Genomic DNA, 27,448 nt, shown 5'->3' with positions numbered 1-27,448 from the left:
TTTAGTAGTATTGGCTCTAGAGTAATGCAACCCCGGTATATTTATCTTCAAATATTTCCCTGTTTCAATGACCTTATACTGCTGCTGGCTATCAGAGATAGCTGAGAACTGGGTAGTGTTAAATGTGGAGATTTGTCTCATGAAAATATGGACTGTTTTCCATTTCATGTCAGAGCCAAAATGGGTGAAGAGGACACCAAAAGAAGAGTTTTGTAGAGCTGTGATCCCAGCTTGGGGAAAAAAATAAAAAAAAAAAGAAGAAACCCAGCGGGCAAGATATTATTGGGTCCAAAAGGGAAAAAAAAAAAAAAAAAGCGGATGGACTTGTTATCCCACCTCCATCTACCCAAAAATGGAATAAACTAATTTATATGTATATGCAGATTGATTTCTGGTAATGCTTACTATACTGTAAGTTAAGTGGAAGACATTGCAGGATTTCTACTCTAAATACTTTAGTAGAGAACCCATTCCCAGCTCAACAATCATGCAGTTAAAATAAAAAAATAAAAAAAAAAAACACAAATTATAAAGTCTCTCTTCAGAGGCAGTGGCTGAGCTTTGTTCTGTGAAAGTTCAGGTCTGTGTAAGGTCCAACATGATGGAAAACCAGGCTCTTCAAACAAAAGAAAAACTGGGGAGGCAGTTATTTAACTCATTGTCTACCCAAAAGCAAAAACAACCATTCTGGCTTGACGAAGTTAAGAGAATAGTGAAAAAGAAAAGTTATTCAATTTTATGACATTAATACATTCTTGTACATGTGGTTATGACGTTGCTGATAAGGACATAGAAAAAGCATGAATACAACAGATTGTAATAGATAGTGTATATATGAAGCAGGCATGTTAATAACCTCTTGCCAGAACTAGTAAATCCATTCACACAGAAATATTCAAAATAGAAGCTTTGGCGGAATATTCCATGTTAAAATTTATTTTATATATAGTGTTTTTTAATACAGGTTTTACATTTTAAAAAACACAGGAAATATAGCTTAGCAATTAGTCTGAATGCTTGTTAAACAGGATACATATTTGTTACATTAATCAATATATTTTATTGCTTAAACTTTTTTTTATATGTTTAACAAGTATTAGAATTTTTCTCTATTTAAGAGAAGACTCCATAAGCTTGCTAAATTTTTCCAGATCGCATCCATTCATAATAACAGCTTTGTTTTTCTTCTTTAGTTCATCAATCAAATCCAGCACCATCATTCCCCGAGTGAACTTTCCAGAAAGCTCCACAGTCACCCCACATTCAATGAATTTGGTAACAGTGCTGGGATCAATGGCTGCAGCTATGGCATAGGAGTCACAGGAGACAAATCCAGGTCCATCTACAATGGCTTTCTCTTCCTTATCACTTCTTGAGTACTGCAAGCTGTGAGCATATATCTTCTTTATGAAGTTAGATTTTTTTGTCCCCATGTTGACCCAGTTATCATACCATTCCTAAATAACCAAAACAATGTTAGTTATGAACAGTTTACCATTTTGTTGTAACATAAAACTATCTAGATAGAAATATCAATACAATAAATACACCATGCCACTGTTAACAGTGACTGTAACAAGAAACATAATTGGCTGTAAAGCTTTTGTTAAGAAGAGCAGAGACGCATATTTTCTGGTCGGGAGCTCGTATAAGACCCTTTTGGGATGATGTCTGCCACCTGGTCCACAAGCTTATCGATATATTGCTGGAGGTTCACCTTGAGATGTTCCTCCTACACATTACCCCATTTTCAAGGGCGAATATACAAGTGATTCCTCCTGATTCATATTCTAAGTGCTGCCAAGGTCTGTATACCACAAAAAAAAAAAAATGGAAAACCCAAAAAAGTGGCTTTGAAACATATAGATGAAAAGTTCCATAAAACATGGTATTATTGGCACTATTTCCAATACTGACTACACCTCACATCTAATCACCCTGATCACTCCAGCTTCACCTCAGTAGTGGTCACACGTCAGACGCTTCTGGGCCCTCCAGTGGTCTCCATTCTCTTCTACTACGACCTTATCCCCACTGTAATCTACTCCCTCCCCCTATTTTTTTATTTATTCTCCAATCCTTTCCTGTTCCATCTGCCTTCTGTTTCATTGTCTACTCTAAGCTCCCTATAATTTTTTTTTACAAAACAAGTTCCTTTGGATTAAGCATTACTCTACAGATCTCCACCTACTTAAAACATTTGAAGGATAAGAAACTTTGTATGTGGTTGAACAACCAGTGGCCTTGTTTGAGTGTAGAATTCTTAGGCCTTACTAGGATATCCAGGTTACATTGTGGAATTACGATCACTATCCCTTTGACTCGAGTCACAAGTTTTGTATGGGTCTTTCCTCTTTTTGTCCTAGAGGCTACGCTCTGTTAATTGTACTGTGTGCTTTGCCAAAGAATGAAATATAACTTATAAAAGAAAAAGAAGAGATACAGATTGCAATAAAAAAAAAAACTAGCAATGACCAGAGTTTTCCCCTTTGTAGCATTACAACTACAACTAAAAGAAAAAAAAAAAAAAAAAAAGAAAAACCCGCTACCTGCAGATATATGAAACCTGTGGCTCACGCTCCTTCTCTGGTCTCATTGCAGTTGCTTGGCCTCTCAGGCCATATGGGGGCAGGGTGGGAGCCCCCAATTTCTTCACACCTAGCAGTCAAGTCGAAAGGTGGGGAAATGTGATAAAAGGTAATGAAAGTTATATAAAGCTAGGGGAGCCACCAATAATTTGAAGCTGTTGCTTTGCTCTATATGGGAAACCTGTCAGCTTTGTACTGTTCCGTACAACATATTGGATATGCACAGAGCTTGTAATAATGGTAACATTTTGAGAATGCATTTCATACTATAGGTCCTTTCTTAGTTAACACATTGTATGCAACATGTAGGTTATAAAAATGAAACCACAAAGATGTGGAGTCTTTGTTCAGAGACAGTGGCCAAACCCAGGTCTCTGCCAGGTCCGACATAATTGAAAACTAGGCCGATTTCAAGTCTTTACGAGAGATGTGTGCAGTGTCATCTAAGGATTTCAGAGGATATGGTTTACAGCATGAAACCCAAAACTACAGAGGATTTAATATAGTATTAAAAAGATTTAAAGTATCTCATAAACCACCCATCTTAATCAAATGCCTCCAAGTATTTGAAGGTCGAGCACTGCCTTACCCTTAACTGAAAGGTGGAGTTTTAAATGCACCACTGAAAGTCAGGAACAATCTTCTAGCCTAACAAACATTAGAGGAAGGCTTTACTTCCCGTTTTCTTTTCAAGTAACAGTGATACTTTATGTCCGAGAGGGTACCAACACCGTGCCCTTAGGAACCAACTGCCATTTTAAACTTGTACATATTTCCACACTACAAAAGGGAGATGTCTCTTTTGCTTGTCAGGATCCCTAAAATATAGGTCCACTATATGGGTTCTCTGTCCTATCAATCCACATATAAAATTATTTTTCTGTAATCACAGAATCCCCCCCGATATAGACTTTCAGCGATTTTCACCATTCCAGAAAAGACTGTACAGTTCTCAAGTTAAAAACTGCTCATTTAGATTTTTATTTTGGCCATTCCAGACAGAATCCACCTGAAGGCCACCTGAGATCCAACTTTATACCTTTTGGCTTCAATACTTTTTAGGACACTGACCCAAAATAAGTATATGGATCAGCAGTTCTGACTTCACCCCGACTTTCCCAGCTGCGTGTTTTTGCCAGGCCAGTTTATGAAGAAGTTTGAAACAGCAGCCTACATATACAGTTACCTCTCGGTCCAGGTTCCCATTAATAGCTGAGATGTTTGTGCCACCCTGACAGAATTTTCTGCTTTACATTTACTTTGCTTAAAATAGAAAGTTAGGAAGGACAACATATGCACACACAATTAATATATAGTATACATACAACAGGTACTGAATTTCATAGAGGTTTAGGGGTTCTACTTACCCATGACAGTTTAGAGCGGCATGAATGCTCCCAAGTAGCAATGTAGGTTTTACACAAATAGTCATTCAAAACTATGTAGGCAGCTTCTGGATCTGCAAGGAAGTTAAACTCTCCACAACAAGTGGTGTTTCCTCTTGCTAAACAAGCAAAAAAAAGTTGGCTTACAATAAGAAATGTATATAAATTACTGTACAAGCACATACCTTCCAACTGTCCTGGATTTGCCAGGACAGCACAGAGATTTAAATCCTGGCATCCCAATAATCCATGCTAAATCCCAGAGGCCAGTGCCACAACATGTTTTGGCACTGGGCAACTAACCTTGAATCTCTCATGAGATGCCTGGGGTCCTAGAAGCCATGATTGCCACCTCTATGGGAGCTGGCATCTGTCCCTAGATGCTCTGTTATTATAGACACAAGACAGGAGAAGGAGCTAAGGAGGAGGGACAACACGCTGCAGCAGCTATGCTGATCCCAGGTCTGTACTTCGTTAAATATGAATGGAGACTTGCAGAGGGAGACACAGACCAGAAAGGGGGAAGAGTGTAGGTAACAAAGATATACACTGGTTGGAATGATTGAGGGGAGGAATATAACAAAATGTGTTGGGGGGGGGGGGCACTTCAGGAAGGAAAAGGATTTGTTCTAGAAGGGGGGGAGTCAGATTTGAAAAGCTAATCCCCAAATCCCCACTCCAACTTCTAGTCTTCTCCCCCCCCCCCCCCCAGCACATATCCTCTCACCCATCCTTCCCTAAATTAAATTAAAGAGATGCCAGCCACCATAGAGGGGGGCGATAGCAGTAATTAGGACCCAGGTGCCACGCAAGAGATGTAGGGCAAGTGCCTCGGGTGGCACTCCTTTAAAGCAGATCTGGGTTCAGCTCAAATACTACATCCTTCCACTCCACCTCTCCTCCTGTCCTGTGTACGACTTGGACTGTTTTTTTCCCTTTTCTTTTTTTTTTACATAAAATTATTGGACCCTGCCTCATTTGCCCATTATTCACCTAGGCGAATAAAATGCTCAGACCTCCCGTTGGCTTCTGCGATATGCAGGTCTCATTTCCCAGGAGGCATAGCCTTTCATTGGGTAAATGAGGAGGGGGCCTAGTGTTGCATCATCAGGTAGTGTACCGGCTGAACCCAGAACAGCTGTCTATCGATGATGTCACAGTGCAACATGGCAGTGCAGGGACCAAGCACTGCCAGAAGAGAGTGATCTCAGCTGGACAGCGCTGAATGAGTATCTAAACTTAGCAGAACTAACCAGCAGGTAAGCAGAGGTTTTAAAAAAATCCTCTTTAAAGGTAGGCTCAGCCTACATGTTAGCTCTCTGTATATTTTCTGTGTGTCCATAGGACACAAACGTTTTTTCTTCTTTTTCTACTACTTTTTTAAATGATTTTGCTGGGATTTATGTGTGTCCCTGAGGCTCTTGTTTTTGGCACAGCAATCAAAGTGTATTTTATAGATGCAAGGAAGTCCTGGTTTTCTTTATGCCCCTCTTACTGTTTGTTTGGCCGCACCCACTTTTTGTTGTGGCTCACAATGTCTGCCACAGGGCATTACCCCCCTCAATTGTCCCTCCCCCAAGCTCAAATGTTGGGAGGTATGTAAACATGCAAAACAGGCAAGGAGTGACCAGCCAATTCAATTCCTAAATTAACTGAGTTTACAAGTGGAATGGGATAGAACATCAAAAAAGAGCTGATAACTGAACATGTTCCCGCCAGCCTTACGCATCTGTGCGGCCTGTCAGCATGTGGGCTTCAACACCGAGAGGCAGCATATATGCATCCCAAATATAAACATTTCTGTGCTGAGAGCGCGTGCTACCTGAGCGCTCCCAGCACAGTTTCTGGCAGGTATCAGAAACCTCCAGATGCCTACTTACGATCTGGAGCTTTCCAATCATGTGACCACTGTAAGTGCCAATCACAGCGGTCACATGATTGCAATGCTCACCTCCCTGCATTTAGAACCTCTTAAAGGGGCGGGAGGCATCAGCAGGAAGGGACGATATACCTAACATTATTTATAAGCTGAGAATCTACAATCTCTGACTTACATTCCATATTTCCACCCATTATGTATAGACTCTGCAGTTTCTGCGGTATTTTTGGATCCATCCTCACAGCTAGGGCCAAGTTGGTTAAGGGACCTGTAGCCACCAAAGAGATCTAAAAAAAAAAAAAAAAGAAGAAAGAAGGAGAAAAAAAAATTAAGACAAAAATTGTACCAATTAGAGAATTTAATGGAAAGGGTTTCTTTTTTTTTTTTTTTTTTTAAAGTAAAAAGCAAAGTAATATTTTTCTCACATTCAGGATGCTAGTGCCAATAACAATAAAGTAACTAAGTGGATGTTTTTTTCACCTTCCTCCAAATAAACAGTGGGTTTCGGGTTCTATGAATGCATGTTTTTAATTTTGTTTTAGATTGCTTAAACATAAAGGAAATATGTCATTTTTCTAAACATGGACGTGTCTTTTTTCTATTACTATAACTATGTAACTTTGACTTCTGGAAATAATATACTGGTTCCTTGTTATCCTTTGTACAGCAGCACTCAGACTAGAAAAGAGAGGGACAACACCAGGAAAAAATCAAGTGTGCTACATGCACATATTCTGACAAGGAACATGCTCACAGGAAAAAGGGGCTTAAGGACAACTCATCAGCATTCTGCTTTTCCTTCATTATCTATTCCCAGGCTAGGGGCAGGGAGCTGAGCACGCTGTTTTGCTCAACCCAATTAGAAAAATGTCAGGCTTTCAGTCTGGCTCTGCTATCCGACAGGAATGAGCATTTTAGCAAATGTAGCAAAAAGAAAAAAAGGATTAGCTCTGACCTAATCTTCTGAGAACTATTTTTCGGCCTTTCTTTGACCACTTTTATTAAAGGAAAGCTTTAAACATTTTCACATCTGTACCTCTGGCTATTCCCTTGCAGCCACATGGACTCCAGGACGTCTACAAAAACCCTGTGCATGCCTGACCCAAACAAGAACTTACGGATTCAAGAGCTCACTGAACATTAAAGTGTTGGGAAGATGGGAACCCCTGGTCTTCACACACTGTGACAACAGGGCATACACACATACACACAAACACATGCATACACACACACTGCTCAAAAAAATTAAAGGAACACTTTGAAAACACATCAGATCTCAATGGGGAAAAATATCATGCTGGATATCTATACTGACATGTGCTGGGTAATGTGTTGGGTACATAAGGATGCCCCATCGTTTGAAGGAAATGAAAATCATCAACCTACCGAGAACTGAATACAAAGACACCCCAAAAATCAAAGTGAAAAAATAACGCAGCAGGCTAGTCCATTTTGCTGAAATTTCATTTCAGCAACTCAAAATGGTACTCAGTAGTTTGTATGGCCCCACGTGCTTGTATGTGTAAGCCGTGTACCGGGGTGGGCTCCCCAGGATACAGTGAAGTCACGAACGAGGAAAGCAACCCCAACACCAGCTTTTGCCACAACAGAATTTTACTTAGATGTGGCAAATAGACACAACCACAAATGCTGGGAACATACAATAAATTTACATACACCCAGCCCAAAGGCTGAGACCCTTGTGCTGCACAGCATGGCGCCTTCTGATGGATGAAGGTAGAAAGTGAAGTAATTTACCTACTGGCGGGCACAACTAAGCTGCCACACCTTACCTGTTATTACCCTAAAAGAGCAGGAATCAGTGTATGGGTGTACGGTATGGGCTAGCCTGCACTGCAGCACAACAGCTTACAATCTTACACAAATCTACAGTATTCCCCCTCCCATAACTGGTCCTGTAGCACGTGCCTGAGTATTCCTTCTGAGCAAAACGCCAGTCTGGCTTGAGTTTGTAGGATTTTATCAGCTCTCCAATGTGAAATGTCACTTTAAGTTGTGGAGTACTTCCAATAATCAGTAACAACACTTGTGGCCTGACACAAACAGAGACCCTAACTAACTAACTATAGGCCTGGACTCAGTCTCAAGGCACCAGCACTGAAATGAGGTGCATGCACGATCTTACCGACCCGGGTCTGCTTTTCATTCGCTGGTGACTCTGAACAGAACAAAACAAATGTCTCTCCAACAAGCATGCGGTCTTGCCGTATATGTTGCTTAGTTCCTCTGCTCTCATCAGCCTTCCTGGCAGCAATCTCATCAGCATTCCTGGCAGCAATCTCTGGTTACTGAGGGACGCTTTCACACCTGGATGTCATCAGATTCTCAGCTCACACGACCCCTTATTCACCATGCTCCAAAACATGGCTTCTCTCTCTCCTTCCTGTTCTCTCCAACTCTGTGTAAAACCCCACCTCTTCATGAATATACAAATATCTATGCAGTCTGAGGCTGTGTTAGAAAAACAGTGACATCTTGTTGCTAAACCACAGAATGTCAGTCAAAATATTAATTTACTTCCACACAAACAGTGTTCAAACAATGAGAGCGGTTTCCCCATCTCACATATGCATGCCTAACAACATCGGGGCATGCTCGCAATGAGACGACAGATTGTGTACTATGGTATTTCCTCCCAGATCTTGACCAGGGCATCACTGAGCTCCTGGACAGTCTGAGGTGCAACCTGGCGGCAACGGATGGGCCGAAATATAATATCCCAGAGGAGTTCTATTGGATTAAGGTCAGGCGACTGTGGGGGCCATTCAATGGTGTAAAATCCTTTATCCTTCAGGAACTGCCTGCATACTCTTGCCACATAAGGCCAAGCATTGTCGTGCACCAGGAGGAACACAGGACCCACTGCACCAGCATAGGGTCTGACAACGGCCCAAGGATTTCATCCCGATACCTAATGGCAGTCAGGGTGCCATTGTTTCAGAGCCCAGTGTTTCTCAACCTTTTTTCAGTCAAGGCACCCTTTAAAATTATAGACAATCCTGAGGCATCCCATTCTAAAATGGGGTCCCTCTAGACTGTCCATACTTTTAAAAGGGCACATTCTGTGAAATTTGAAAAACTATTCCAAAACCCAGGAGAGCACAGAGCAGGTAAGGGTAACATGTTTGATTGTAAAGCATTTTTTAAAATGAAAATAACACTTTTCTTAGAAGTGTTTTCTGTTGGTTCTATAGTGCAGGAATTCCATCCTACTGGCTGTAGCCCTGTTCCCAGAGGATAAGCTTCCATCATTATTACTGAATAAATCTGACACATTTTGGTTTATGCAATTTACTATTTCTGGAAGAATAATTTTGTTCTGTTTGGACTCATTACTTACAAACTCTTGAATGAGTAAGACAATAATCTTTATTAAATGTGTGTTATATGATTTTGAGTTTGTCTATGTATATAATTATTACCACTTACACTGTATATCTATGTCAGCGTTTAGCTCAAGGGTATAGCTGTGAAGCATTCAGTCTAGCTGCCAACTTCACTGAAAAGGCCAACTGCCCATGATTATTCAAAAGAAAAAAAAAAAATCCTTAACATCAGGGTTTCTTCCCAAGGCCTCCAAAAAGGTAACCTTCATTGCGTCCCACCATAACTCTAGAATCTTCTTTTCGGTGGGCTTCCACAAGCAATGTCTAACAATGTAACCAAGTTATTTAGTCAAACACTCCTGTTTTATCTGCTGCTACCAGCAACACCGAGAAGGGTAAAAGTTTTAATACTTAATATATCCTACTGCATGCTAGGCAGTCTGCCTAAGGCTTAGTAAACACGATGAGAATATCGGATGATTTTTTTTTTTTTTAGCATGCTAGTTTCCATAGCGAAATCATGAATGGAGATAAGGTCAGAGATGGAAACCTGAAAGGTTTCTAGATCCTTGCTAGAAGGATTTACTGGTAATACTCCCCTTATTGATGAGCCATTGATGACCAGCTGGTAGAAGCATACCCCAACTGAGGACGTACTTTGTACGAAACGTGTCTTGGGAGGAGCCTGCATGCTCTGACATTACGCCGCCGGATCACGGAGTTCCAGCGGCCGCCATACTTATACCAGCTGGTCAGTGCTCATAGCAGCTTTAGGCTGATTTACGGTTTTGTACCTACATTAAGAATTTGCCGCATGTATGTTTACTTTTATCTACCTATACGTTTAATAAACTTTGGAACGTAACCTACTACACTATGGGCATTTCCTTCTGTCGCTCTTTGGTGAGCTTTTAACCCCCCAGAACCCCCTCCCCCCTTGGTGACCATTTCCATATCCAGAAGAGGTTGAATCCATATCCTTAAAGGGGACCTCCAGACACAGTGCCACCTTGATGTTATCCATCCACCCTTGGCGGTTATCTCCAGTATCCTTAAGAGGGACTCCGGGCTGATCTGCATTGATTTATATACTGCACGTTAGCTATGCGTATCTGGTGAGTGTGCATTTTAACTATTTGCTTGCCGCTCACATGGACTGTGGAATTACATCATATCTGGATTAACTTAAGTCACCTTGGCTCGCATTATATAATTAATATATACATATACTTCACAATATATATTAATTTTCCTTCTTGGACTTTTTACAATATTATTTGCATTTATTGAATCTTTTACTGTTTGATTTTTAGCGCTGCACAACTTTTATACATATTTTATCTGAAGGTTTGGGGTTTCCTTTTAGTGTACAGCTGCTTTTACCATTATAAGCGCTCGCTGTTATTTTACACATCGTGTCCATTTAGACAGATGCATACCACAGCAGACAGAATGGTTATATGTCCCAGTGGACAGTCTGTGACCTCCAAAAGGGCTCCAGATGAATGGTTACATGTGTATTCAAAGACTCTAAATCATAGGAGGGGAGAAAGCAATCTTGCATCTACAAATTCCCGTCAGTCCTCTCCAATATTCATCACATACATCTATATTCTCAGACTTTAAAATAGAGGTACTGACTGTCAATTTGGAGGCCATTTCACCCTATTGCGCATGTGTGGAGACATCACTGATGTACGCTGATGAAGTCACGACGTCCGACATCAATACATCAGGCGTCGTAATTTCAGGAGGTCACATGATCGTGGCCATCTTATAAAGTCCACAGATAAGGACAGAAAAACACCATATATATATATTAATCCTCACCAAGTGGAGAGAGCTGGATACATATACAGAGGAAAGGTGCTTAAAAGAGAACCACTATCCAGATCCAATAACTATACATCCATTTAAAGCCACAATTAGAGAGGCACACAAAAGAGAGGTTCTCTGACCGAACCCGCTGTCAAGTGTCTATACATCCATTTAAAGCCTCAATAAAGAAACAGATACTCATGATTCAAAAGCCCTATAGAGTCAATTTCATCACCAACAGGTATTACATTGTGCTATTTGGATGATCACATGCATATAGATCACCATAATTAACTGCATCTCCAACTTACTCAATATATCAAAAAGAAATAACCAAATACATAACTGATATAGAGCATACAAAAGTTATACATAGGTATCAATTAAATCAACTCAAAATATATCCAAAAATATGGATCTTAACAGTCAGGCTATATGATGGCTGCAAAAAAGAAATAAAAATAAAATCAGTCAAAAAATATAGCAAAAATGAAGAAGAGGTTACTAAACTTATGAAAATTCTCATACGATGACTACTGTACAGATTAAACGAAAATCGTACGAGAAAAATGTTAGCGCTTCTCCCTTCGGTTATTGTCGAATGAACTGTCATGATTGGCTCTCGAAAGGTGTATACTAACAATCAGATTGTTGTACGATTGCTCCTCGAACTACAATTTTCATACGGTGTGTACAGGCCTTTAATCTCCTGGAGTTTCCAAAATTGTGGGATACCCCTCTGCAAAATTAACATCCTGTAGTTTTTAAGGGCATATCCCCCACTACAAATGGTACTATAGGTCATGTTTCACATGACTGTCATATGCCTTTAAGCTCAAGGGGGTGAGAAAGAATTTGGATCTGATGCAAGACAGTTCGTTGAAAGGAATTTCTATGTAGACGACGGACTCAAATCTCTGCCCAATGAAGAAGAAGCTATTGACCTTCTTAAACCCAGAACATGCTTGCCACTGCAAACCTCAGACTTCACAAAATCATCTCTAACAACGACAAGGTCATGATAGTCTTTCCTTCTGATGACCATGCTGTCAGTGTGAAGAAATTCCAACTAGGATCTGACCTGTTACACAACGTAGTCTTGGACTGCTTTGGAATGTTAAAAACAAGACACATTCACATTTCAAGCATCAGCCTGCGACAAGCCCTTCACAAAGCGAGGAGTATTGTCTACAGTGAACAGCATTCATGATCCGTTAGGTTTCATTACACCTCTCACCATTCAGGGTAAGATACTGCTGAGACAACTTACTTTTGAAAACTGAGACTGGGATACCCCCTTACACAAGGAGAAACAACAAAAGGCAGGAATCCTGGAAACAATCTCTAAATCCTGGACAATGGCACTATGTTCCCACTAGCCTTAACCCTGCTGACTGCGGCAGTCGTGCAGTACCTACTACTGCATTTCGGTACACATCTTGGTTATATCCACCATGAAAGAAGGTTCTGCACACCTTTACTTAAGGCCTATAAAGGAACTAGTACTTCTTTTGCCCAAAGAGGAAGACAAGTCATCAACCTGATTTAAAGGGAGGTAAGAAGGAATCGTGCATGTTGCTGCCTTTTCCTCTGATTATGGATTTCCATGTTTCAGACTGGCCTTTCAAGACCAACATCTGAAAGTATTATGCTAAATGTTTGCATTGTTTTCTTTTGTTCTTCCCTTGCCTCTTGTTTTGCAGATGTTCCTGGAAAGAATCTTCATTATTTATATTGGACTTGAAGTTTGTTATAATAGAAATCAGATTTCAACGGGGAGTGTCATGTTTCACATGACTGTCATATGCCTTTAAGTGTTTCTATATTTTGTGTCTGCTCCTCCCTTTCCTTTGGTTTAGTTAATGCTGTATAGATAGCCCTTCCCCTTTCCCAGAAATGCATTGCAGCTCTAGCCTCATGTCATGGAGCAGGAAACATTATGATCTTTTGACCTATCGAATGTTCATTGTTGTAAGATTCTCTCTTTTTATGGAATAATTTCACAAGATCTACAAGATGTCTTATCAATTGAGTCACTGACTGTGGTATCCAACTGAGGTTGGAGTTATCGCTATCGCATCACAACTGTAAGTTACGGAGATCACACTATCAATGCTTAGATTGGAGAGACATAACACTATACAAATGACCCTTCTGACTGCAACTGCAAGCAGAGACTGTAATTTCAGATGGACATTTAGAATATTTTTTGGGACTGAAGGCTTCATCACACCAAAAAACTCTTCAAGGTCCTTGAGCTCCAGGACCCAAACCAGAACTTACCAAGCTCTGAAAAAATGAAAAATCAAGTTTTCTCCATAAGAGATTCACATCTAGAAGTTTCTTATACTGTGTCGGTCAGAAACCTAGGTGACATAACTACTATCCACATTGTTGCCAGCCAGACTCACATTTGGTTATGGATTCCTGTCAAAAATTGTATTCAAACTGCCTCTCACAGAGAGAGTTCTATCCTGTTACACCTGGTGCACTTCAGTAATTGAAAACCTTTGACAGAGCCCATTTTATGCAGTAAAACAGCAAAATTATAGTGTTTGTTTGGCAAAGACAACCCCACTGTCAAACAAGAGACTAGAAAGTAGCACAAGACAAGTAACAACAAATCCTAGCATGAACATCAGCTGACAACATACAAATATTTAGAGTTCAACAACAGCTGAGAACTTTAGGTATAATTTCCTTTGTTCAACAGCGTCACCCAGTCTTTATGTACCTAAGAAAAAAAAACTAATTATAGGGGTAACATCACAATACGCATGTAATGACAATGAACAGTACATAGGTATAATACCGTATATTACTTCTTTAATTTCAGGTTGGAAGCAGAAGTTGACAAGGTTTTTCAACACACTATGAAATTATTTTTTTCTGAAGGTTTCTCTGGATTGGGCTACATTACTAACTTACCATTATTTCACCAAAAGTAACTCCCACCAAAACATTTGTGATGTGATCTTGACTGATCTATCACCAATTAGGCAATTTCCAAATAATAAATCTTTCTTTAGAGTAGCAATACTCTTGCTCTACATGATTGTTGAATGTCAATTGTTACCTGGCCTGGATACTGAGAAGTAAAGCGTTTTATTGCGTCAATAGCATGCTCTTTTTGTAGCAATTCCAGGCTGGGGGCATCCGGATCCGGTACATCACCCAACCCATCTACTCCATGAAAGTATGATGCATTTATGTTCTTTCCTAGGATTGCTGTGCCAGCTCCTTTATACACAGGAATCTGTAGAATCAGAACAGATCATATAAAATATACAATATATTCATAGATCAAGGCAACACTGTATGCAAAGCAAAGCCACATGCCTGATTTTATTGGAACTTGATGCAAATGTACTATTATAAGCTCCGTGCCTACGGTGAACATAGAAACTGCTCCTGATGGCCATTTTAATAAAGGAAGATTATTATTTTACATCTGTGTGTGGTATTTCTGTTGTTACAATTCAATATGATATCATCCAACAAAAATATTTTAGTTTTACACTGTACTGTAATCCAATAAGAAACAACAGCATAACCTACAAGCGCTACCTGGTGGCTAGTACTGGCATTGCAAGTGTGCAGGCATGCCATCTGAGCACTCTATGAAGCTACCACTTGAATTGAATTTAGCCATTTCTTGTTCACAAATAAGACAGAAAAATAGATCTGAACCTAAAAACATTAAAACTATATATTATATTATAAGCTCTAACAAAATAATGTGATTCAAAAGGGGTTTTCGATTTTCATAAATATGAGATGTCCTAAACAACATGTTCAAAAAAAGGAGGCCTTTAAGATTATGAGCTTGACAGATGAGAGTAGACAGGAGCGCTCACTGTCCAATTCAGATTCTGCATATGAACATGTGAAGAGCAGTGATTCAGGAACGGTCTCTGATTCAGAGGATGAAAGGGTCCCTGTGTCCTCCCCAAAGTCACCCTGAAAATGACAAGTTTTACAAAATGGTCCACTTATCAATTTTTTTCCTCCAAAATATTCTCAGATTTATACCCGACAAACATATCTGCAATGGTGAGTCTGTCATCCATTTTACAGGCTGGGCAACAAACAGCAGAACCCCAGTTAATGGGCCAGATATGATGTGAAGTTATGTGTACCCTGTGGCCCTCTCACAAAGTTTATATAGGACTTCTGCTTTTACAAAAGGGAAAGATAGCCAGCTGGAGCCCCCTTGATGCCCAACCTATATGGGTAGCAGCAGAAAAATAGTGTGGGACCTTATGTCACTCTTGTTCTCCCAGGGATACCATCTTTATGTGGACAATTTTTATACCAGCCTGCACTTTTCTGAATGTTTACCTGCAGCAAACTCTAGCTTGTGGTACAGCATGAGCAAATTGCAAGGGATTCTCTCAAAGACTGGTCACCACAAATTTGAAAAGGGTGAGTCAGAAAGTTTGAGCAATGAAGAAATTTTGGCCCTTAAATGGAAGGTTAAGCGGGACATGTATATCCTTTCTTCCAACCACAAAAGATACCTCAGTGGCAATCCAAGGAAGGCATGGTCTGGTCCACAAACCTAATTGCCTACACGACTACAATCAATTCATGAGAGGTTTAGATTTACAGTGACAAAAATGATGCCTTACCTGGCCATTCACGGGTCTATAACAGTGTCCATCTATCTGTTCCAACTAGCATTTACAACTCCTACATCATCTAGAGGGTGGCAGAAGACCTGGTTCCTTCCTAAACTACAAATAAGGGGTTGCAGCAGTCCTTATTTACCAGCAAGAACCTACACCTGAAAACCTTTGTTCTGATGTAGGCAACATGAGCCCTTACTCCTCCCAACAAAACAGGGCAAAGACCCTCAACAAAAATGTTGAGTTTGCGCCAAAAGGTGGTATAAAGTATGACACACATTACCATTATCCCCAATGTCACTCACAGCCTGGCCTCTACATAGTAGATTGCTTCTGCCATTACCATTTCTTACTATATTAGATGCAGAAGAAACCACCTTCACCATATCTTTACTAACTACATGCACTTTGCCTGTATCTCATGTTCTGGGCACTGACGTTTTCCCAACCACGTTTCTGCCTGCTTCATGGACCAACCAGTTTCCTGCATACTGGCCATGCCTGTAGCCTGCACTGACTGTGGCCTGTTTATCGACCACATTTCTGCCTTCCACCTGGACTGATCTTTTGCCTGCTATGAGAGTGTGAGGCCCACCACTGTAGTAGTGATATTGAAGGCAATACAGAGTTCTCACATATGCAGAGTGTGGTTTAAGAGCGGAGAAAACAAAACTTTTGGTTTTCTCTGGCTTTTGTAATTCCGGATTATGGTCTAGAGTCCTTGAAAAGCTTTAGGTGGGAAGAAGCCTCTACCCGTGTCCAGGTTTTACCAGAGACCAGCAAGCTACTACACTTGAACAACCCCTCCAGAATATCACACTGACCACCCCTTTGTCTACCACTTGGACTGACCCTGGTTAATGGACTATGTTTTTGCCTGCTGCCTAGACTGATGTTTAAATTTATAAAAAAAAAAAGATTTATTGGCAAAGTTATATAACAGAAACGAAGAGAAGCTTTTTTTCAAATTTGTTGGTCTTTTTTCCTTTACATAGCAAAAAAATAAATAAATAAACCCACAGTGGTGTCAGACTTCAACATTTCTGGTCTACAGTTAGGCCAGTCATCAATCGACTAAACTGGAGGTCCAGTTGGAATTTAGAAAAACAAAAAGTCAGCACCTACAAAAAAAACTGTAGCTGCTGACTTTTAAAAAACGGATACTCACCTGTCCCTCGATCCCACGGTGTCCTCACACCGGCCGGGTTAACAGACCATCCTGTCAACTTGGAGCCGGCATCTTCAGTGTGGGCACCCAACTATGACAGCTTGGGTGCCCACTGCGCATGCGCGAGTAGTGCTGCACTCTGTGAATGGTACCGTAGTCTTCTGGGAGCCATCACGTGTCCCACAAGACTACGGGGAGGGAGGGGGAAGACAACTTCCGCTTCTGATCGCCTAGGCGACCACAGTGGGAGCGGGGTACCTGTCAAATTCGGGTATCCCCTCCCCCCACTCCTCAAAAGGTGCCAATCCTTAATGGGGAGCGGGGGACAATGCCTTAAAGTGGAACTTCCCCTTTTGGATGGAGCTCCACTTTAATTTTGATTTGGGCAGCCAAATATCTCTTGCACGCATGTCAAAATCCCGGGGCTAGAGGATGACACCAAGACGCTTGGAAAGAAAGTACAACGATGAGAGCAATATTGCACAGGACCGCCATGTCCATTATACATGCTGTATATATCAGGTGCGATCTGGCATCAGAAAAAAGTGAGTGCAATGGTAATGGTGATTTGATTTAAAAAGTTTTTAAAGATAACGCACTATTTTAGTTTTATTTTCATGTGATGGAGTGACTCTGGAGGAGTGGAGAGGAATGTGTTCATTGGTCTAAAAAACAAACAGTCTGCGTCCTCAAGGTCCAAAAAGGGACAAAAAGCTATTTTTAACCAAACAGTGATGGAACGTCAAATATATAAAGGGGAGTGCACACCAGAAAATGGAGAAATCATAAGTACAGAGGCTCTATGTGGCAAGCATAAGCTAGGAATTTATTGTAGTTTTTGTTTTGGGGAAATTTTACTCACTTTCTGTCAAGCCAGGAAGTCATGAGAAATCTATTTAATGAGGACAAATCTGAACCCATGCTTGCAGACAGAGGATTTGAACTTCTGTCAACCAGTCCTCCACATTTATTGTACTGCAGCAACAACTGCAGGCGTTATAAAAGGTTGAAAAAAAGAATTTCAACTTCTTATCCTTGTAGCTATATTTTGGGTAAAGTACCTAACAGCTTAGATTGTATAACTGGGGAAAAAAAAAAAAAAAAAACCATACCACACAACAACCTATGCAGCACATCACTGCAATATAAGCAGATTTACCCATTTGTTAGGCTACTTTCACACTGATCTGCTCCAAAAACACAGGAAAAAATGCATTGGCATTTTACCATGCTTTTGACATGCTTTCTGGGCGTTTTTTTTAAAGGACTTCTCACAGGCATTTATCATGCGTTTTCCATTAATTTCAATGGGAAGAGGCGTTTTGTTTTTAAACTGCAAGGGAAGTGCAACATCCCAGTGTGAAAAGGAGCAGACTGACAACTCATAGGGCCCTCGTGCAATAAGATATGGGACCCCCTCTCTCTCCGCCTACACTAAAGCCAAACCCTAAAAAACACCCTGCCTACATATTGCAGCTCAGCTGCATAGAAAGGGCATTAAAAAGGATATTAAAACTGAAACGTTGTGGGGTTCCCCCTCCAATTATACCAAGCCCTTCGGGTCTGGTATGGGTTTTGAGGGGGACCCCCATGCCGAAATTAAAGGAAAAAAAAAAAAAAAAAGGCTCAGCTCCCACTCATCTGACTGTTCGTAAACATGTAAGGGGTGGGGCTACCCAGTGACATCACCCATGTGGCCCCACCTTGTGACATTGACCCAGCATGCCCTAGTTGATGACGCCACAAGGGGCGGGGTCACATAAATGTGCCCTGGGTGGCCCCACCCCTTGCGTATTTATTTACTGTCAAGCCAGCGGAACAGTGAAACGGCCGGGACCAGTTTTCGGGTAGCGGCGGACATCGTGATTGACATTGGATCTACTGCAGAGGACATTCTTTTAATAAAGTACTTGTCAAAGACTGTCTTTTTTCACACACATATTTTGTGAATGGGGTACGATACAATGTATCCCATACACATTCACATGGGGGGGGGGTGGGATCTGGGCGCCCCCTTGCTAAAGAGGGCTTCCAGATTCCGATAAGCCCCCTGCCCGCAGACCCCCACAACCACAGGCCAGGGTTGTAGGGAAGAGGCCCTTGTCCCCCCCAAAGCACCCCCCCCCATGTTGAGGGCTTATGGCCTGGTATGGTTCGGGGGGGTGCTCACTCGTCCCCCCCACTTTCCTGACCTGCAGGGCTGCATGCTCAGATAAGGTTTTTTTTTCCCCCCCTTTATAATTTTGGCGTGGTTCCCCTCAAAATCCATATCAGACCCGAAGGGCTAGGTATGGATGGGGGGGACCCCACGTCGTTTTATAAATTTTTTTTTTTTTTTTTTTTAATTGCTGACAATTCTTTTTACATTCAGCTGTCAGACGGGAAACCCGCTGACAGCTTAAATATTACCGCATGTTTTTCACTACTAAAATACCGACTTGATAAAATAACTTGTGCGGTATTTCAGTAGCGGTTTTTGGTGAATTCAAACTTTTTTTTAAATGCTATGCGGTATCCTACTGCATACTTGGATGCGGTAAGATACCGCTTACTGAATTGTGCCCAGTGAGTCTCTCATTGGGTCCCCCTACTGACCTTGGGCCCTTGGGGAATGCCTAAATGGTAAGTCCGCCACTGGTGAAAACAGACATAAAAAGAAGCACCTGAAAAGCTCAAGAAAAATGCTTCCCTATGTAATATAAAAGCGCTTCAAAAACTCCTCAGTGTGAAAAGTAGCCTTATGGTTTTAAAATTCATAACACAGAGATAAACATATTTGTTAAAGTGGAAGTAAACCTTGTTTTTCATGTTTTACCTACAGGTAAGCGTTTAACCACTTGTCCTTCAGAGGATTAATCCCCCCCACCAGCCACAGCCATCAAAAGCAGTGTGCAGGAGCTGACAAGGAGGAGAATTGTATTGTTTACATACAGTTCTCCTCCCTGTCGGAGATGCTCGGCAATCACCGTCCGGAACCTGGTGATTGACAGCCGCAGCCCCTACCCAGGAATGCGAAATCACGTATACTGTATATACACATGTTATTTTGCGCATTCGTGCCGCCCTGTAGCAGTATATCTGTTATAGCGGTTAAATTAACCTCACCCAGCATGATACATGTGCATTTAAAAATGTCCACGCTTTGAGAGCCAGAATCCGACACTTTGCAGTGCTAGCTCTCAATCCCAGCTGTCACTGATTGCTGGGGTCCCCAGAGAGGAAGAGCCACAAGAAATAATTGAGAATGTTCTTTGTAGTTTTTAGCAGTCCTGTTGCTGGGGAGTCATTTGTCAATTTAGCTGGTGTAGAGAAGAAACAAGTGAAAATCAATGGCAGGTGGGATTCCGAGGTCCCATTCACAGAGACAGATATCTGTGGTATCTGTTATTTTTGTTCTAGAAGCATCCATCAGTGTTAATCCTAACATCAATGAAACTTCAAGTACGCGTTAAAGAAGAGCTCCGGAATAGGCAAAAAAATTAACCAATAGTACACCCCCTACACAAAACACCAAACCGTTCATACATTTGTGAAATTCCTTACTATTGAAGAGAAAAGTCTAACTGAATTCTCAGGAAGTCTGTAATTCAAAAGATAACAGCATCTGCTCTATCAAGGGGGAAGTGTAACAGCCGGGATTACATCATATCCTCTGAAGAAATGACACTTTGCTACAATGTAGTGAGTGTACAGCTTGTATAACAGTGTAAATTTGCTGTCCCCTCAAAATAACACAGCTATTCATGTCTAAACCACTGGGAACAAAAGTGAGTACACCCCTAAGTGAAAATGTCCAAATTGGGCCCAGTTAGCCACTGACATGACTGTCGTCCCAGAAGGAAGCCTCTTCTAAAGATGATGCACAAGAAAGCCCGCAGACAGTTTGCTGAAGACAAGCAGACTAAGGACATGGATTACTGGAACCATGGCCTGTGGTCTGATGAGACCAAGATAAACGTATTTGGTTCAGATGGTGTCAAGAGTGTGTGGTGGCAACCAGCTAAGGAGTACAAAGACCAGTGTGTCTTGCCTACAGTCAAGCATGGTGGTGGAAGTGTCATTGTCTGGGGCTGCATGAGTGCTGCCAGCACTGGGGAGCTACAGTTCATTGGGGCAACCATGAATGCCAACATGTACTATGACATACTGAAGCAGAGCATGATCCCCTCCATTCGGAGACTGGGCCGCAGGGTAGTATTCCAACATGATAATGACCCCAAACACCTCCAAGATGACCACTGCCTTGCTAAAGAAGCGGAGGGTAAAGGTGATGGACTGGCCAAAACTAAAACCTATTGAGCATCTGTGGGGCATCCTCAAATGGAAGGTGGAGGTGCGCAAGGTCTCTAACATCCACCAGCTCCTTGATGTCATCATGGAGGAATGGAAGAGGACTCCAGTGGCAACCTGTGAAGCTCTGGTGAACTCCATGCCCAAGTTGGTTAAAGCAGTGCTGGAAAATAATGGTGGCCACATAAAATATTGACACTTTGGGCCTAATTTGGACATTTTTCACTTAGGGTTGTACTCACTTTTGTTGCCAGCAGTTTAGACATGAATGGCTGTGTTGAGTTATTTTGAGGGGACAGCAAATATACATGTTATATAAGCTGTACACTTACTACTTTACATTGTAGCAAAGTGTCATTTCTTCAGTGTTGTCACATGAAAAGATAGAATAAAATATTTACAAAAATGTGAGGGGTGTACTCACTTCTGTGAGATACTGTAAATCAAGCTCCCTCATTCTCCAGCCACACTGCAGGACAGTTAAGTGACAAACGTATAAAATGTAAAGCATACATGTGCAGTCTAGTAGTTTAATCTATGCAGTCTACTTTATATTCCAGTAGGGTCACAGGCAGGAAGTAAGGGGAATTCTCCCTCCAGTGGGGTCCCAGGGTCAAGTAGTGAGGGCAAGTCTCTCTCCAGTGGTGTCACAGAAACAGGAAATTTCTCTCTGGTGAGGTCACAGGGACGGTAAGTAAAGGGAAGTCTCCTTCAGGTGGGGTCACAGGGTCAGGAAGTGAGGGGAAGTCTCTCTCTGGTGGGGTCACAGAAACAGAGGAAGTCTCTCTCTCTGGTGGGGGGGGGGGGGGGGGTCACAAAAACAGAAAGTAAGGGGAAGTCTCCTTCCATTGGTGTCACAAACAAGAATTCTCCCTCTGGTGGTGTTACAGGGACCGGCGGTGAGGGGGACGTCCCTTCGTCACAGAGACAGAGAATATATAAATAAGTAATTTTCTAGCCAAATCTTTCAGATTTGTATGTATATGTGAGAAATGTCAGAATTGACCCACGGTCGAGTGGCTCAAGAGGGTACCAGACACCACATGCAGTAATTTGTTAGGTTTTTGCATAATTATAACTGCAGCATAATTGCTGATCTGAGCTACCCAACTTATTGAGCATGCATCCCTATAGCAGCATCAGCTGTGAAAAACTGTATGGAGCCTCCATTGCCTGGTACAAAAGTTGCAAGCCTTAAACTAACACTTTGCAGGGGTGCTGGCTCTTGATCTCCACGGATGATTGGGATTGAATCAGAAAGGCTCCTAATCATGTAATTACTATGTCAGCAATGCCTGATCACATACTGTACAGGCTGGAAATGAAAATATGTAGTGCACCCCTGAAGGAGCTGCTGAATGGATATGCCCTCTGAGGCTAACCTGGGACAAAGACACACACAGGTTATTGAATGTCACTTAAGCACTCTGACATACCCCTAATAAGAAATTAGCGGACACCAGTTTAAGTATAGCTGTGGTTCTATTAACGTCAGACACCTTGAACAAGTATAAAACAACACAGTAAAAGAGCAAAAAGAATACAAAATCCTTAACACAATACATACTGAGACCTAGTGTGCTAAATATGGAAGTATATTAAAAAAGGCAGAGGATAGCCTGGGCCAGATTTTTTTCTTTTACAAACTATTCAGATCAGCTTAAACTGTATAGGGGCACAAAGGGTACAGTGATGGCAGCGAGAACGTAGAACCAAGACCCCCTTTAGACTATGTCACCACCAACTTCCCTTAGAGTGACCCAGCTATGTTCAAGTCTGCCTGCAGGGCTTCACAATACACCTGTTAGCCAATTCCCGATAAGAGAGTAGGACTTAGGTGGTATGGCCTGTGAAGCTGAGTAAATGATCACCAAGATACAGCATTGTCCTAAAAAACAAAAAAACAAAAACAAAAAAAAAACCAAACAAAAATAACTTACATGTTGCCGGCTTGATTGCCTGATTAGAGCCAACAGGCAATTGGAGCAGAAGGAACTATATGGGGTTTATTCGGAAAACTTAAGTTAGTTGTAAAGACATAATAAGTTCAAAATAATAAATAGGGAGGGGAAATAAAGAGTTTTCAATATAAATGGTATTGGAGTCAATCAGGGCTGCTGTTAGAAACTATGGGGCCCCATACAGGCAACCTGGCAGGGGCCCCCAATTCCCCCCAAAAAAAAGTTTACTATGCTTCAGTTATGGATATACACAGTGAGTGATTGGTACCAATTACTCATTGTGTTCATTCAGGAAAGGAAGGGGCTGGTAAATGTGATGAATTTACCAAACCCTTCCCCCACTCTCCATCCTGAAAGATCTTACTGTGTGCTTGCAGCTGCTGAAAAGGAGAAAAGGGAATTCACCAGCACTGTGATGGTGAGGGCATACGGGGGGCTGGGCAGCAGAGGAAATAGGTGCACAGGGAGGGTAATGGGTGTGGCAGGGTGGGGGGGGGGTCAATTACTGGAACCGAATCCCTGTATGGTTCTCTCTACAGCAGCTCAACGCCAGTAGGAGGGGGGAGGAGAAGAAGTCAACTTTCAGCTGCTGCAGAGAAAGTCAGTGGATCGGTTCCAATAATTGCCCCTCCCATTATACCGATCACCCTCCCTGCCCGCCCACATCCAATTCATCCAGCTGCCTGGGCTCCCCTGCTGGGCTGGGCCCCGTACACAAAGACTGGTGGTACCCCCTTACCCACGGCCCTGGAGTCAATTAGTCTTGAAGACTAAATCAATAGTTTTTCAAATCATTTGGTTAGGTTAGATGACTCCCAGAGGGGTGGTAGAGTTAAATCAGTGGTTGATGATGGAGGGGCCCCTCAGGCGTTAATATGATGATCTTTGGCTAACTTGCTTGGCTCTACTGCACATCTGGGACCGACCCACATTCAGTTCTGTGTCTCTGGATTGCATGTAGATAGGCTAGCAACTCCACACTGTGCCTCTGGAACACCTGAGCTTAGGTCTGTGACTCTGCTCTGTTCCTCAGATGTAGCCAGACATGGGGGGGGCGATGTCGCACTGTCTTGGAGCCACTGAGAAACATGCTGTGCAGGGCACACAAGTGCCCCTAGTTTTCCAGGGCAGCATTGTAAAAGTTTTATCTCTACCCTCCTCTACGACTGCTGAGACCCCTGGCAGGTGTAGATTCTTTTTGACAGAGAGCAGTTCCACCTGGAGCTGATCAAACTACATATCCCATGATCCAAACTACATATCCCATGATCCAAACTACATATCCCATGATCCAAACTACATATCCCATGATCCTTTTCCTTAACACACTTCTCCCCTTGGCACCTGGACTGAGCCAATCAAGAGGGGGACAATGAAGGTCAATGGGAACACAATATGCGGGAATGCTGAGACTTGGTGTCCCACAGTGGTTGAAAAACAATTATAGCGATTTTAAAGGAAAATAAATAATGTCGCTTCCGATTCCAGTCCTAGCTGGCTTGTGTTCCAGTGTAATTATGGCTCTTGCTGGTGGGCACTGTTCAAGCCTTTCATCCCTCTTCTGCTGGATGTCTCCTGCAGTTGCTTCCTGGTCCCATCTGCCAGCATCGAATCCTGCTATAACTGATGATGACCCCATCTTTCTTCTACTCTTGAAAGTAGTGAATACTTAACCATTTTTTAAACCGTTTTTAAAAAACTGATACACTTAGATGGTGGCGCCATCTGTTTTTTTGTTCATTGTAGTGCACAAAGATCATCCACAGTGCTGGAAGAGCTGCAGTCATCATACAAAGGATGCTCCCTAATTCAACCTATGTACCTGGGGACTTTATTTTTATTTTTTTTTGGGGGGGGGGGGGGTCTTTATAATTACTTTCAGTATATCAAACTAATTTTTTTTTTAATAAAAATTTTGTATAGAACTTTTGAAACCCTTGTCAAATTTTATTTGCCATTTGTGTACCACTGGGGCGAGAGACAAGGGAAAATGAGGAATCACCTTGGAAACTGCAGCAAACTGTTTGCATTAGGTAGACATAATAATGTACACACCAACATTTGCTAGTCACAACAGGTACAAACATTATAAATGTTAGCTTGTGCTGAGAAAGCTGGATGCTCTGCACAATTACTGTACATTAATTCAAAGAAGATTTTTTTTATTACAATATTCAGTACATGTTGTACTTTGTCCCATCTTCCTAGGTGCCCTATAATACTAGCTGCAATAGACAGCTGCTCTGATAGCCTGCCCAGCCCTCGCCCTAGCTAAACACCGGCAAGAGCAATGCAGGAGGTTAAATGGGCCATTTTCACATTCCTCTAACTCAGGGATGTCAAACTGGCAGCCCTCCAGCTGGTGCAAAACTACAAGTCCCATCATATCTCTGCCTTTGGGAGTCATGCATGTAACTGTCAATCTTGCAATGCCTCATGGGACCTGTAGTTTGGCAACAGCTGGAGGGCCGCCAGTTTGACACATGTGCGGATGCTTGACTGGGAGCTGGAGACAGGCGCTAGCTATCAAAGCAGCCATCCCCTTGCTATGCTGTAGTGTTGGATAGCCGTGTGCAAAGGGCTCCCTGTCTAACATTACAGCTAGTGTTACAGGGCAACTAGAAAGATGGGACAAAGTACTATATACTTGTTCCCATGGGAAACAAAATAATGTAGACAAATCGTGATAATTCTTCTTCAGGCTGCATGCACACTGGTGCTTTTTTAAGCACATAGAAGCGGTTATCAGCATTTAGGAGCAGGAAAAAAAAATAGTTTTTGTAGAGTTTTTGGGAGCGGTTTTCTGGCAGAAATGCTCCTAAATCGCTCCTAACAGCTTTTTTCTAACTTTTTTTTTACCTGCATGTACTGTAAAAATATGAATTAAAAAACGCTAACTTTCCTATTACCAGCGTTTTTTATTTAGCTTTTTTTCAGCATTTTTTCAGCTTAATGCAGTGTGTGAATGAAGCCTTAATGCAGAAATTAAAAATGGACACTATGAGCACAATAGTAGATGCAGATTACAGCAAATAAATACTATTTATAATATGGGAACAAAAACTATTACTTACATCTAATCGGTCACAAACTTTTAGGACGCGTAGAACATTCTTGCACACATTTTCTAATTCAGTATTTCCCCCTACACATGTAATTCCCAAAATTTTAATATTAGGAGCAGCTATTGCCATCATAATAGCCTGGGCATCATCAGTACCACAGTCCACATCAATAAGAAGTAACTTCTTCTGAGGGTTTGCTGGAAAAGAAGATAACACTGTATTCACAATCAGTTTACAAATTGTTACGCATACAGTATTTCACATTAATTCTACTACATGATAGGATTTTAATTACAGCTACATTTCAAACTTAAAGTGTTACTAAACCCAGGACCCTGCATTCACATTATCTGGTTTCCCACAGTACACAGAACAAAGAAATGCAATTATTTTATTAAGTATAAACTGCTAAATACACCTTTTCACATCAGCAGCTAGAGCAGTCTTGTGACTTTTATACGTGTTCAACAGAGCACTGGATAAAGCTTGTAGGAGGAGTTTTCTTTCTGCTCTAGGAGGATGCAGAAGCCCCGCCTCTGTTTGTATAGTGCTGATTGACCCTGTGCTAATCACATGCACTCTCCCAAGGAAAAAAAACAAAAAAACAACACTATGGCAATACACACCAAACTGAGCATGTACAGAGTGTCTCCACACTATATGTCTTATCAGGAGATTGGGGGGGGGGAAAAAAATCAGAGAAATCAGGATCAAAAACAGCATTTTTACACAAGGCTGATTAACCCCTTAGGTTCCACAGTGGGTATATCAAGCATGCTTTACTTCATATACAGACAGATTTTACAGTTATGGGTTTAGTAACAAATAATGTATTTATTTATACACATCTGACAGATATAAAATTACCCACAAGGATAATATATGTACATTTCAAGGAAAGGATATAAAAGGTATTGGGACTCATGAACCAGCATCTACATTTCCAACAGGTTGCCATCAAGAAGAATAAAATGGAAGATCTATGTGAGGCAGAGTGATGCCTGAGCATACAATTAGGGTCTCTGCCTTATAAAGAACTTACCCTTAGTCCCCGGTCACACCAATGTGACTTGTCATGCGATTTGAAACTATAAAAATCGCATGACAAGTAGCACACTATTGCTTGCAATGGAAGTGGTCAAATCGTTGCGACTCCGACTCAGTCGGAGTCGCACCAATTTTGAAAGTAATTCATGCACTACTTTTTTGCAAGCTCATGTGCGACTTGCATAGACATCGGTGTATGATGCCACACAGATGTCTTCCAAATCGCACTGACATCCAGCTTTGGAATCATATAGTTTCAAGTGAAGCCACAT

General features: G+C 41.6%; 1 protein-coding gene across 1 annotated transcript; it reads right to left on the bottom strand.

Annotated features, from left to right (window-relative positions):
• Window positions 1-914: 914 nt before the first annotated feature.
• On the bottom strand, window positions 915-27,448 carry LOC149441975 (uncharacterized). The gene is made up of 6 exons (XM_089656670.1): window positions 27,409-27,448; window positions 26,139-26,344; window positions 14,094-14,273; window positions 6,028-6,139; window positions 3,956-4,092; window positions 915-1,457 (listed from the first exon to the last, which is right to left on the bottom strand). The coding sequence occupies exons 1-6, from the start codon at window positions 27,446-27,448 to the stop codon at window positions 1,110-1,112; spliced, it is 1,023 nt and encodes a 340-aa protein (XP_089512796.1). The 3' UTR covers window positions 915-1,109.

The sequence above is a fragment of the Staurois parvus genome, unplaced genomic scaffold, assembly GCF_062004578.1.
Source record: "Staurois parvus isolate SC_StPar_1 unplaced genomic scaffold, SC_StPar_1.0 ptg000928l, whole genome shotgun sequence".
Lineage (NCBI taxonomy): Eukaryota > Metazoa > Chordata > Amphibia > Anura > Ranidae > Staurois > Staurois parvus.
Note: the sequence above shows the minus strand (reverse complement) of the source record. Positions and strands in the feature narration are given on the sequence as shown.